This window comes from Mobula birostris, chromosome 15 (assembly GCF_030028105.1).
Source record: "Mobula birostris isolate sMobBir1 chromosome 15, sMobBir1.hap1, whole genome shotgun sequence".
Classification (NCBI taxonomy): domain Eukaryota; kingdom Metazoa; phylum Chordata; class Chondrichthyes; order Myliobatiformes; family Myliobatidae; genus Mobula; species Mobula birostris.
In genome coordinates, this window is record NC_092384.1 from 23,841,060 (window position 1) to 23,855,191 (window position 14,132).

Sequence of the window (14,132 nt, forward strand, 5' to 3'; positions counted from 1 at the left end):
GCCTGAAACATCAACTGTACCTCTTCCTAGAGATGCTGCCTGGCCTGCTGCGTTCGCCAGCAACTTTGATGATCTTCACTGAGGTGTTTAAGATTATGTAAATGATTTGTACAATAATTTGCAAAGGCAATATTTTAGAGTATTAAAACATTGCAGACTTATCATACTAGCAACCACTCCAATCACCTGTTCATGTAAGGGTCTGGAATAAAATAGGATGAGTGGAAGTTAGAAAATTAGGAGTGCTGGCCAAAATGAAATTACCAATAGCGAAGGAGCAGAGTGAGTATAATTACTGAATGGAAATTATGGAAAATCTGGTTTCAGTGGACCATGTGTCTAATGGAAAATGTTTTGATTCCAGGATGTAGATTCCTTGCAGCAAGGAGCTCTCAAAATGTATAGACCTCCTCCCAATTTCACTTTGTGTGAATATCAGAACACAGTAACAAAAGGGAATACGCGATGACATGGGAATGTCTTGTACTTGTGATGGGTATTTTTCTTCCTCCAATTCAAATGCGCTGATGGAACATCCACACAATTTTACAGGTCATGTTTAAATCTGAATCTGGCTCTCAGAAGCACCTGTTGGTCTTGTATCTATCAAAAGTGGTACTATCCTGAAATTCTTCAACTTAGCCTAGAATTTTTTTTTAAATTCTCTTTTACCACTTTATACATTCAAAACCTTTTCCAAATTTAGCCAGCTCCTTAGAACTCCTGTTACAAAAGTCATGTTCAGGTACCAAAAGGACATCTGAATTTACCATTTACAAGACAAATCAATTTTATTATTTTAACTTCAATTTATAAAACACATAATTAGCAAATTTCAAAAAAAAAGCAATGCTCCAGATGTTTGGAAATTGTAAAAACAGAAAATGCATCTGTAATATTAATAAAAGAGCTTTGACCAGCAGACAATCCAGACATGGGAAGTTTTGAGAGGAGGGGACTTTATAATCAGGTCCGCCACCCGAGCACAAAAGGCAGCAGCGGATCATAACAGCGAAGGAGAGCTTTCAATAGCGACCAATCAGTGTTTGGGATAGATTAGCAAGAGCAAATTAAAGGGGGACAAGGGCAAGTGCAGCAGCCATCTTCGCAATAGCAGTCATCATAGTGAACAGATCAGACTGGTGATCTTGAGGCATTAGCTCTTCAAGGTTTCCGTGAAGCCAAGTTTCAGTCAGAGAAATCGAAAAGAGAAGCTCAAAGTTAAGTTTTTTTTTTCTTCCTTTCCTTCTTTATATCTGTACAGCTAAGACAGTAGAGATGCCAGGCAGGTTTGTTGAATGCTGCTCCTGTGGGATATGGGAAAACAGGGAGACCTTCAGTGTCCCTGACAACTACAACTGAGAAGTACATTCAGCTGCAGCTTCTAAAAATCCACGTTAAGGAGCTGGAGCTGGAACTGGATGAACTCTGGATCATTTGGGAGGCTGAGGGGGTGATAGGATATATCGAGAGGTAGTTACATTCAAGGTGCAAGACACAGGAAATTGGTTGCAGGAAGGGGAAAGGGGTTAAGGAGCCAGTGCAGAGTACCTCTGTGTGGCCAACCCCCTCAACAACAGATTTGGATACTGTTGGTGGCAGGGTGGGGTGGAAATGACCTAACAGGAAAGACACAATGCCCTGAGAATGCCTCTATGACTCAGAAGGGAAGGGGGAGAAGAGGCACACTGCGGTGATAGGGGATTCATTAGCCAGGGGAATGGACAGGAGCTTCTGTGGATAAGAACAAGATTCCTGGATGGTAGAGTCTGGGATATCTTGGCTCAAGTACTCAGCATTCTTATGTGGGAGGGTGAATAGCCAGAAGTCTTCGTCCATGTAGGTACCAATGACATGGGTAGGACGAGTGATGAGTTTCTACATAGGGAGTTCATGGAGTTAGGTGCTAAGTTTTAGGGCAGAACCTCCAGGATTGTGATCTCAGGATTGCTACCCATGCCACATGCTAGTGAGGCTAGAACTAGAGAGATCATACCGTTTAAAATATGGCTAAGGGGTTAGTGCAGGAGAGAGGGCATAAGATTTTTGTATCATTGGGCTCTCTTCCAGGCAAGGTGGGACCTGTTCGTAAGGGACAGTTTGCACCTGAACTGGAGGGGACTAATCCTAGCAGGAAAGTTTGTTAATTTGTTAATTCTGCATGATGGGTTGCAGGGTGTTAAGAACCAGAGTGCCTTAGTGGAGAGGATGTGGAGGCAGATGTAGGTAAGACCAAAGAAAAAGTTAGAAATCAAATTGTTGAGCAGGTGTGACTAGTGTCCTGAGCTGCATACATTTCAATGCAAGGAGTATTGTAAGAAAGGCCAATAATAGTGCTGAAGATGAGGTAGTGGTTTACAAACAGAGGCAATGTGTAGTAAAGAGAGGCTGTTGATAGGGCAAAATTGCAGTCAACAGGATGAGCTGCAACATAAATGGTGGACAAAATTGAAAAGGGTGAATGCAGGACTGAAGCTGTTATATTTGAATGTGTGCAGTGTATGGAATAAGGTAGACAAACCTGAAGCAGAGTTGCAGATTGGAAGATATGATGTAGGCATCACTGAATCATGGCTGAGAGAAGATTATAGGTGAGAGCTTAATGTCCAAGGATACACCTTGTATTGAAAAGAGGCAGGAAGGCTGTGAGGGTGCTGTTGCTCTGGTTAAAAATGAAATCAAAACATTAGAGATGATATAGGGTCAGAAGGTGTTAAATCATTGTGGATAGAACAAAGAACTGCAAGGGTAAAAAGACTGATGGAAGTTGTATACAGACACCCAAACAGTGGGAAGGATGTGGCCTACAAGTTACGACGTGAAGTAGAAAATGCATGCCAAAAGGACAATGTTACGATAGTCAATGGGGACTTCAATATGCAGGTAGATTGGGAAAATGAGGTTGGTGGTGGATTCCAGGTGGGGAAATTTCTAGAGTGCCTATGAGATAGCTTTTTAGAATAGCTTGTGGTTGAGCCCACCAAGGGATCAGCTATTCTGGACTGGGTTTTGTGCAATGAACCAGAATTGATCAGCGAGCTTAAGGTAAAAGAACCCTTCTGAAAAACTAATCATAATGTAATCAAATTCACCCTGAAATTTGAGAAGGCAAAGCTAAAGTCAGATGTATCAGTATTATAGTGAAGTAAAGGGAATTACAGAAGTATGAGAGAGGAGTTGGCCAGAATTGATTGGAAAAGAACACTGGCAGAGCACCGATGGCTGGAATTTCTGGAAGCAGTTCGGAAGGCACATTCCAAAGGGGACGTATACTAAAGGAAAGATGACATAACCGTGGCTAACAAGAGAAATCAAAGCCAACGTAAAAGCCAAAGAGAAGGCATATAATAGAGCAAAAATGAGTGAGAAGTTAGAGGATTGGGAAACTTTTAAAAAGAAAGGAACTAAGGAAGTCATTAAGAAGGAAAGATGGAATATGAAAGTAAGTTAGCCAATAATATTAAAGAGGATACCAAAAGTTTTGTCAGGTACATAAAGTGTAAAAGAATGGTGGGAGTGGATACTGGACCACTGGAAAACAATGCTGGAGAGGTAGTAATGGGGGACAGTGAAATGGTGGATGAATTGAATAAGTATTTTGTGTCAGTCTTCATGTGGAAGACACTAGCAGTATGATGGAAGTTCCAGGTGTCAGGGGTCATGAAGTGTGTGAAGTTACCATAACTAGAGAGAAGGTTCTTGGAGAAACTGAAAGGTCTGAAAGTACCTGGGTCAGATGGTGTACACCCCAGGGTTCTGAAAGAGCTGGCTGAAGAGATCGTGGATCAGCAATGATCTTTCAAGAATCGCTAGATTCTGAAATGGAAGACTGGAAAATTGTAAATGTCACTCCACTCTTCAAGAAGGAAGAGAGGCAGAAGAAAAGAAAATGTAGGCCACTTAGTCTGACTTTAGCGGTTGGGAAGATGTTGGAGTCAATTATTAAGGATGAGGTCTCAGGGTATTAGAGATACATGATAAAATGGGCCATAGTCAACATGGTTTCCTCAAGAGGAAATCTTGCTTGATAAATCTGTAGGGATTCTTTGAAGAAATCACAAGCCAGATAGACAAACGAGAATCAGTTGATGTTGTGTACGTGGATTTTCTGAAGGCCTTTGATAAGGTGCCACACATGAGGCTGCTTAAGAAGAAAGCTTTGGTATTACAAGAAAGACTCTAGCATGAATAAAGCACTGGCTGATTGGCAGAAGGCAAAGAGTGGGAATAAAGGAAGCCTTTTCTGCTTGCCGGTAATTAGTGGTGTTCCACAGGGGTCTCTGTTGGGACTGATTCTTTGTATATGTCAATGATTTGGATAATGAAATTGATGGCTTTGTAACAAAGTTTGTAAAGATAGGTGGAGGGGCAGGTAATTTTGAGGAAGTAGGCTACAGAAGGACAGACAGATTAGGAGAATGAGGAAAGAAATGGTAGATGGAATACAATATCAGGAAGATTATGGTCATGCACTTCAGTTGAAGAAATGAAAGGGCTGATTATTTTCAAAATGCAGAGAAAATACAAAAAAAAACTTTAGCATAAAGGGAGTTGGGAATGCTTGTGCAGGATTCCCTAAAGGTTAATTTGCAGGTTGAGTTTGTGGTGAGGAAGGTAAATGTGATGTTAGCATTCATTTCAAGAGGACTAGAATGTGAAAGCAAGAATGTGCTTTCTAAACTTATATAAACCGTTTGAGACTTTATAAACCATTTGTGAAGCCTCACATGGAGTATTGTGAGCACATTTGGGCCCCTTAGAAAGGATGTGTTGAAACTGGAGAGGGTTCAAAGAAGGTTCACGAAAATGATTCCAGGATTGAATGGCTTATCATATAAAGGGTGTTTGATGGCTCTGGGCCTGTATTCACTAGAATTCAGAAGAATGAGGGGTGACCTAATTGAAACTTATTGAATGGTGAAAGGCCTTGATAGAGTGGATGTGGAGAGGATGTTTCCTATGGTGGGAGTGTCTAAGACCAGAGGACACAGCCTCAGAATAGCGGAGCATCCTTTTAGAACAGAGATGAGGAGGAATTCCTCTAGCCAGAGAGTGGTGAATCTGTGGAATTCTTTGCCACAGGCAACTGTGGAGGCCAAGTCTGTATGTATATTTAAGGCAGATGTTGATAGATTTTTGATTGGTCTGGGCATGAAGGGATATGAAGAGAAAGCAGGAGATTGAGGCTGAGGGGAAAATTGGATCAGCCATGATAAAATAGCGGAGCAGATCTGATGGGCCAAATGGTCTAATTCTGCTCCTTTATCTAATGGTCTTATTTACTAGTAAGGAAAAATAGCTGCAATATATTAAAACCTGCACATTCAAGGTACCTTTTGCTCTTTATGTCAATGTTTGATACTTTCTCTACTTTTAAAAAATATATTCCTTTTTAATTTAACTTCCTTTATTTTCAGGATATTATCTAAACCTGAAAAATAAAGTGTAATCTCCTCACTCGCCTGTGGGAATTCCTTCCCAAATGTGCTTGAAGTGGCAGAAAATAGTCCAGGAAAGTACCGAGCACTTTGAGTCTATCGAACATGGAGGTCGAACAGCAGCAGCAGCAGCAGCAGCAGCAGCAGCAGCAGCAGCAGCAGCAGCAGTCAGATCCCAGTTTACTCCCCCACCCTGTCAAACTCCATCTGTCCCTGGGACAAAGTCCATGAATCTCCACAATGGATGTCTTAGTCATCCCTGAACACACAGAAACGTAGAAGCAAATTTAGCTTCAACCCCGGGGTGTGTCTCAGACAGGTGACCGATGTGAATGTCTGTTTTGTTTTAGCTCGCATTGAACATCAGAGGGGTGAGCAGCCAGCCGGGCCTCCGTGAACCAGCTCACTGCTCTTCTTTTTACATCTTGCAAGAACGCTCCTTTCGACAAATTAACACCGAAGCTGGCAAAAGAACTTATCATCCTGAGATCTGATGGGAAAACGGGCCACTCTTGCGTGATCTGGAAATCAGCAGATGGATAACCAGCATATTCCAGAAAGCAATGGAGGCTCCAGTAAAGTCTATGAATGTTTGTTTTTTTCCTTGATGAGCTGTGTGTATGTGATAGTGATTTGCAGCAGACAGCGAGTCTGCACCTGGGCAGCTGTGTCAATTGTGTACACCACTTGAGTACCAGCCAATTCGGAGGCGAAATCGAACACCGTTTTAATTACTTCAGCAGTAAATCCAAGAATATTACTGAAGGACAAGTGAGCAGTATTTGGAAGAAATGTTACTCAGGGAATCTGAATTGCAAGGGTCTTGGTCCAAAACATCGAATGTTAGTCCTCCATACTGCCTGATCTGCTGAGTTCCTCCAGAATTTTTTGTGTATGTTGCTTTAGATTTCCAGCGTCCGTAGAATCTCTTTGTATTTACCATAATATGAACTTTTGCATTATATATATTAAAAAAAACAGCAGAGTGCTGTCGCAGGAAAACAGCCTCCAACACCGTGGAGCCCCGCTATCCAGGCCACGCTGTCTTCTCACTGCTGCCGTCAGGAAGGAGGTACATGCACCTCAAGTCCCACACCACCAGTCTATTACTCCTCAACCGTCAGGTTCTGGAACCAGAGGGGATAGTTTAATCACCCCAACACCGAACTGATTCCACAACTTATGGACTCACCTTCTGAGGATTCTACAAATCCGTTCTTTAAACTTATCGCTTATTTGTTTATTGTTATTACTATTTTATTTTTGCATTTGTGCGGTTTGTTGTTTTTTGCACATTGGTTGTTTGTCCATCTCTGTCTAGTGCGGGTTTTCATTAATTCAGTTGTGTTTCTAATTCCTGTGATTGCCCGCAAGAAAATCAATCTCAGGGTAGCATAAGTACTTTGATAATAAATTTGCTTTGATCTTTGATTGGAAATGACACTGGCTTTGCATTGGCCTGAATGCCCGGATTGAGACATGCAATAGTGATCAGAAAACATGAAGAAAGCATATCACAATGGTTTGAATTGAATTTGCTCCCCATCGTGTAAAAGTAACTGAGTTGAAATTATTCTCGTAAATTGTTTGATTTAAAGGAAATTCAAGTGTAACCGCCTACAGAAAAACTGCAAGCCTCCATCAGCTCCGCCGTATTATTTAGCTAACTGTTTTTGTTACGCTGTATCATGGTGCTATGGACCCGCATGATTATAACACTACCCATTTGTGCTTTAATTGTCACCACCTGCGTCTTGTATTACTTGGAGATGTAGAACTTCAAGAGACTTTCTGTCAAAAATAGTGAACATATTTTCTGCGAAGTGAAACGGACCTTCTCCCCCCGCCCCCCCCCAAGCAAAGTTGACAGTTCTTTTCCCGTATAAATCAACTATGAATTTGGCAAAAGAAATTATCACAATATTAGAAGACTTGGTGTGTCGGTTGTAACTGTATCATGAAAATGTTCAGATAAACAGGGTCATAAATAAGGTTCAGTCAGCACTTTAACTTGTTTCTAACAGTTGATTCAACCAATAGACAAACAATTCTGGTGTAATGACATTCTAGGCATTAGAATGTACTAAGGCAAATATTTTGGAGTTACATTTGACAACACCTTTTCCAGAAATATTTACATCTATGATGGGGGAAACTACAATTTTCAATTTAGTCACTGTCCTAAAAATTAGCTTTTTAAAAACATTTTCTCTGCTTGTACCAGTTCGCGTTGGTTGCAAGGATAACGATCCCAGAACTCTATTGGGAACGATCAGCTTCAAGATACGTTTATTCACCAGTAGCCTCGGAATGATGGTGCTATAAGAAAAGTGGAACCAGTGTGTAGAGCTTCAAGACCATAAGTCAACCCAAAGCTCATTTAATAAACAACACACACAAAACGCTGGTGGAATGCAGCAGGCCAGGCAGCATCTATAGTGAGAGGTACAGTCCGATGCTGCCTGGCCTGCTGCGTTCCACCAGCGGTTTGTGCGTGTTGCTTGAATTTCCAGCATCTGCAGAGTTCCGATTTCCTTGTGCTCATTTAATAAGCCTGAGGTGCGGCTGAGCAGGGACACAGATGGCACATAATCGGCGCTAATTATATGCACAGGAGCAGAGTAATGATTGGACGGTAAGATCATGTTTTTAAAAAAACAACAGGAAGTAAATATACATTGTTCAGCATTCTAGTGTGTGTTAATGTTTAACTCAGCCACCAGCCTGCAGTTACTGGGCGAGTTGGTGACAGACCACGGAGACTTCTTTCTCTGGACCAGCCCGCCAGAATGAGGTCCCACTGCAACGCCGCTCCGATTTCGTGTTGAACCCTTGTAAAGCGAAGGTGTGCAGTCAGCGAGTTCGCGCCGCGCTATGGCGAATTTTCCTGATAAAGTGACCACGCAGACTGGTGCGGGGACTGGCAGCACCGCACACGGAACCAGGCTTTGTCCAGTCGGAATCGACACATATTTCCTCAAATCCTTCTTGGGGATATTGATGATAGTGGAATTAGTAAGTTCCTCTCTTACCTTGCTTTACCGCTGTAACAGTAAATTCTCGTCTAAGGATGCTGGTTAATTCATAGCCAAGGTTAATTTTATTGTCTGACATTTTCATTTTTATTATCCCTGTTGCACATTGGCAGGAGATAATAAAACCAAAATAATAAAAGACTTTGTAAAAGAGCTGAAGAACATCCAGTTTGTAAAATTCTGTACTTCAGACGGCTCGTTTACAGCCTGTTTCCAAATATGAGTTAACAACAAGCAAAGTATTTGTTGATAGTCTGGAGAATTGTAAGTCCTGTTACAGCTGTAAACGATGTTGGCGAAAGTGCACTTGGGAGTACTGTGTTCTGTTCTGGTCACCGGGCAATAGAAAGAATGTGATTAGAGAGGATGTGGAAAAGATCCACAAGCCCTCCAGTCCCGACTACATCGTAGAGTTATTGGGAGAGACTGGGTAGGTCGGAGGGCGAGAAGCTGAGGGTGACCTTCGAGGTTTATAAAATGAAGAGGGAGATACAGGGTAAATGGTCACAGCCATCTTTCCATGTCTAAAAGCGGGTTTAAGGTGGGATGGGAAAGGTTTCAAGGTGCCCTGAGAGCCATGTTTTTTCCCAGAGAGGGCGGTGGGTATATGAAACAAGTGATGGAGGCTGGTACAATTACAACGTTTAAAAGATATTTGGACACGTAGATAGAAGGGAGCGGTTTAGAGGGTGAATGGCCAACCAAGCATATGGGTAAACACAAGAGATTCCGCAGATGCTGGAAGTCCAGAGCAACAAACACAAAATGTCGGAGGACTCCGCTCGTTAGGCAGCATCTATGGAGAGGAATAAACAGTCAACTTTTTGTGCCAATACCTTTATCTGGAGTTCCAGCATCTCCTGTGTTTATTTGGATCTTCAGTCAGGCAGATGAAACTAGATTAGGTAGGTGCCTTAGTGGACACGGATCAGCCGGGCCATGGGAATTCCACCATGTATAATTCAGTGACTTTATGAAAAACTAGTCTCGGATTTGTACAAATGGTCGTAACAGGACAATTAAACATATCAGAGAGCATAAATAACGATGGCTTTTCGCTCAGCCGCCTTCTTTCAGCTGTGTACCTATTCCAAATACATGATGTGATAGAATATGGAAACGCATAATACAATACTTCCACAGTACAAGACATTCTGTTTGCTGTACAAGAGATGCACTATATCTACATGACATCAGTTTTTCTGTTACATTCCTTAAATAAATCTGGGACCAGCCTGTGTAACAGTTTCTTCCCCCAAACCATTAGACTCCTCAATTCCCAGAGTCTAGTCTGACACGAACCTACACACACACACCACTTCCTTTGCAACTTTTGCTCATTTCTTTCTCAATTCCTGCTAAAACATTGTTTACATTTACATCATTTATTATTATATTGTAATTTGTCCTTTACTGTGCCTATTGTCTTGTTTATTAATTACTGTACTGTCTTGCACTATTTTGTGCACTTTATGTAGCCCTGTGTAGGCCTGAAGTCTAGTGTAGTTTTGTGTTGTTTCATGTAGCACCATGGTCCTGGAGGAGTGTTGTTTTGTTTTTACTGTATGCTGTACCAGCAGTTATGGTTGAAATGACAATGAAAGCGACTTGACTTGACTTTTGTTTTAATCTCAATGGCAGCCCTTAAGCACTGACTGGTCTTTTCCAATAAAGTCATTATGGTGGCTGCACCAAGCTTCAACATGTCCCTCAATCTTTTGTCCTCAGAAACTGTTAGCATACAATATTCCGTTCCAGGTAACTGCATGTAGTGAAAGATCATCAAGAGCAAATGATCTGCCAGCAGCACTGGTGCAGAGAACCCTGAGCTATGCTGTCGTTCTATATGTACCTCCACAAAAGCCTATTTGTTCCCTCTTCTCCAGCCGCTTGGTGTGGACAAGGAGATGATTAACAGCTCCCACCCCTGCCTTCAGGTCCAGCTTGTGGGGCCCTGATACTCTGACTGTGTGTGGAGGATCTGATAGGGCCTGGAGAATGTTCACTGCAGACTGCTCTGACCAAAGGTGTTCCCTACACAGAATCCTCTGTAAGTGACAGATAGAACAGCACTGTCCAATTGAAAGGAACATTTTGTTAGCGGTGTGTGATTAAAACCATCCTTTACAACCAGGGACAAGTAGAAGTTCAGCACATAATGGAACTCTTTGATAGAACCACACACAATTGATAGCCATCAAGTTGAGAGGCTATACTGGGCAAGTTATTTCCCCTTTCGCTACATTATGTCTCCATGGATGCAATCAATCTTTGATCTCCAAATGAGATGGAAAACAACCTAAATGACTGCAGCAGTGCAGGGTTTGGCATGGGCTATGCTTGTACTATGTACAGTGATACTGAGAATGTCTTACACCAATGGCCAGGTTCTTTGCTGCAGTTGGGTGGGAGTGTTATTCCTGCAATCCCAGTTTCAGCTTCACCTTGTCTATACTTCCCACCCAGGGGTGCAGTGCTAGCTGGAGCACACCGGAGTGCGTCCGGCACATCTTTAAGAAAAAAACCGAAATAAACAAGCAAATTAATTAGGTGCCGCTCAGGGTGATTTGAATATCTCAGAAACTGCTGATCTCCTGGGATTTTTACGCACAACAGACTCTGCAGTTTACAAAGAATGGTGCCAAAAACAAAAAAAAAATCCAGTGAGTGGCTGTCCTGTGAGTCAAAACATCTTGTTAAATCCACTCACTGGATTTTTTTTGTTTTTGGCACCATTCTTTGTAAACTCCAGAGATCTGTTGTGCGTAAAAATCCCAGGAGATCAACAGTTTCTGAGATACTCAAATCACCCTGGGCGGCACCTAATTAATTAGCTTGTTTATTTCAGATTTTCTCTTAAAGATGTGCCAGATGCGCTCTGGTGCACTCCAGCTAGCACTGCACCCCTGTCTCTACCCAGTTTTTGCTGTGTGCCCTGGATATTGTGATTAAATTCTCGGCAGCAATGAGTGGCTGACAGTGAGGGGAGCAGAGGATTAGACTGGTAGCTGAGGATCACGGCTTTGTTTCTGCTGTGATTTCAAGGCCAGTTCAGTCTGGTTACAACAGGTTATTCTGAGAAGTCAGTGACACTTTCACTCAGTCCTTCTGCTGCCTGGGATCTTCACTCTTCCTCTGATCAGTGTCCTTCCTGATATTTTGCTGAATCTAACAAACACATTCAGTAACGAGAAGATAGCTTTTTTTTGGTTCCTTATTTAATTGGGAAGGTTTCTACTTCTCACCTTCTAATTTTGACTGCACTATGTATGGATGGCATTATAGAGCGGTTGCATCCTGTGTCCATTCCCTCCATCCCCAACTCCTCCTTGGTCAGCAAGTACCATAAGCAATATTCTTCAAAAGCCTTTTCCTGTTCCAAGCTGATTGGTTGACTGTCCACCCTTCTGCCTCACTCATAAATAAATGTATCCCTGGGTAGTATCAGAGATTTTTCTGCTAGTCTGGTCCAAGAGAATAACCAGCTCAACAACAGACAATTGGCCTTGGACAGCATTTTGTAACCTACAATAAGCAGTGGCATGACTTGCCAAATAATGGTTTGTCGTCTTTCCTCCTCCTGCTTAAAGATAGGAATAATATGCACTTCCTCATGGATTCTGGCATGCTGCCTGCCAGAGAGAGTACGTCAGAGGAAAAATGCTGGAAGTTATTATTAAATATATTATAGCAGGGCATTTAGGGAATCATGCAAAGTGAATATGGGTTTATGAAAAGGAAATTATTTTAATTTTACTTTTTATTTAGAGATACAGCACAGTAATAAGCCCGTGACACTGTGACCAATTGACCTACTAACTTCTATTTCTTTGGAGTGTGGGAAGATGGAGGAAGAAACCCTCATGGTCGCAGGGAGAACGTACAAACTCCCCATAGCAGTGGCAATTGAACCAGGATCGCTGGAGCTGTAATAGCGCAGCCCCAATGTTTGACAAGTTTTCTTTTGGAGTTCATTGAAAAAGTAACATGGGGTGTGGGTGAAGAGGACAGAGTGAATGCGTTATACACCGGAATCACCTGGTGGCCAACCATTTTAATTCCTATCTCCATTCCCGTCATTCCATGGCCTCCTCTTTTGCCATGATGAAGCTACACTCAGGAGGAGCAACACCCCATATTCCATCTAGGTAACCGCCAAGCTGGTGGCATGAGTGTCAATTTCTCCTTCTGGCAATTTTTCTCTCCTCCCCCCCCCCCTTCTATTTCCCACTCAGGCCTTTACCTATTCTCCTCATCTGCCCCCCCTATCAGCTCCCCCTGGTGCCCCTCCTTCTTCCCTTTCTCCTATGGTCCACTCTCCTATCAGATTTCTCCTTCTCCAGCCTTTCCCATTTACCTTCTAGCTGCTCCTCCTTCCCCTCCCCCTGCCTTTTTATTCTGGTACCTTCCCCCTTCTTTCTCAGTCCTGAAGAGGGTCGTGGTCTGAAACGACTGTTTATTAATTTTCATAGCGGGTACCTTGACCTGCTGAGATCCTCCTGCATTTTGTGTGTGATTCATTATATACTTGGATTTCCGCAGCTGAGAAAGTGCAACATCAATAGTCATGGCGGAAAATTAAAAAAAATTGTGGTGTGGAAGGTATGTTTTGGTGCGAATAGAAGTTTGGTTGCTAACTAGAAATGAGACGTTTTCTACTTGGCATGATATAACATAGCCTTAGCTTTATGCAATTTCTACAATGTACCTGAGTGAAAGTACCAAAAGAATGGTTGCTACATTTGGAACATTTGCTACATATTGATAGCCTCCAATCTTATGGCATAAACATCAATTTATCTTACTTCTGGTAATTTCTCCCCACCACCCCTCCCCCTTCTTTCTTTTTCCAATCCCTATTCTGGTTGCCCTCTTATCCCTTCCCTTCTCCTCACCCGCACCTCAACCCCTCTGTTTCTGCTTCTTCGTTCTTTTCTTCCACGGTCCACTATCCTCACTTAATAGATTCCTTCTTCTTCAGCCTTTTACCTCTTCCACATATCCCCTTCCTTCTTACTTCATCCCTCCTCTCCTGCCCACCCACCCGACTCCTCACCTGGTCTGAGATATCACCTGTAAGAAAGGTCCTCCCCCTCTTTTTTTAAAAATTCTGGCTTCTGTCCTTTTCCTTTCCAGCACTGATGAAGGGCCTTGGCCCAAAACATCAACTGGTTATTCTTCTCCATAGATGCTGCCTGACTTGCTGAGTTCCACCAGCATTCTGAGTGTGTTGTTTGAGATTTACAGCATCTGCAGAATCTCTGGTGTTCATGGTTGCTGCTGCTGCTGCTGCAGAAAGAGGCAGGGAGGTGAGACACCTAGACTGCTGGGGAGGCTACAAAAGGATTTCAGGAGGGAGCAAAGATCTGGAAACCAGGGAAATGTAAGATTGTCCATTTTGGCAAGAAAAAATATATAGGTATATTATTTTAAATAGTGAGAGATTACAGAATGCTCTCCACCATGCATTTGTAGGAATTTGCTAAAGTCTTTGGTGACATATCAAATCTCCTCAAGCTCCTCATGAAGTATAACCACCACTTCTTCATGATAGGAAGGGACGAAAGGCATGGGAACATTTGACTGAGTGTTTTGTCTGTTTCCACTATATATAGATGCTAAATACTAGTGATAGACAAAAAAAAAGAATTGTCAAGAG

The 14,132-nt window shown here is 42.3% G+C and overlaps 1 protein-coding gene across 1 annotated transcript in view; it reads left to right on the forward strand.

The window, feature by feature from the left end:
- Positions 1–8,145: 8,145 nt before the first annotated feature.
- The window catches only part of LOC140210259 (plasmolipin-like), a 51,382-nt gene continuing 45,395 nt past the window's right edge, over positions 8,146–14,132 (forward strand). Inside the window, exon 1 of the mRNA XM_072279135.1 lies at positions 8,146–8,453. Within this exon, the coding sequence (XP_072135236.1) occupies positions 8,313–8,453 (141 nt within the window). The 5' untranslated portion in view covers positions 8,146–8,312. The remainder of the gene's footprint in view (positions 8,454–14,132) is intronic.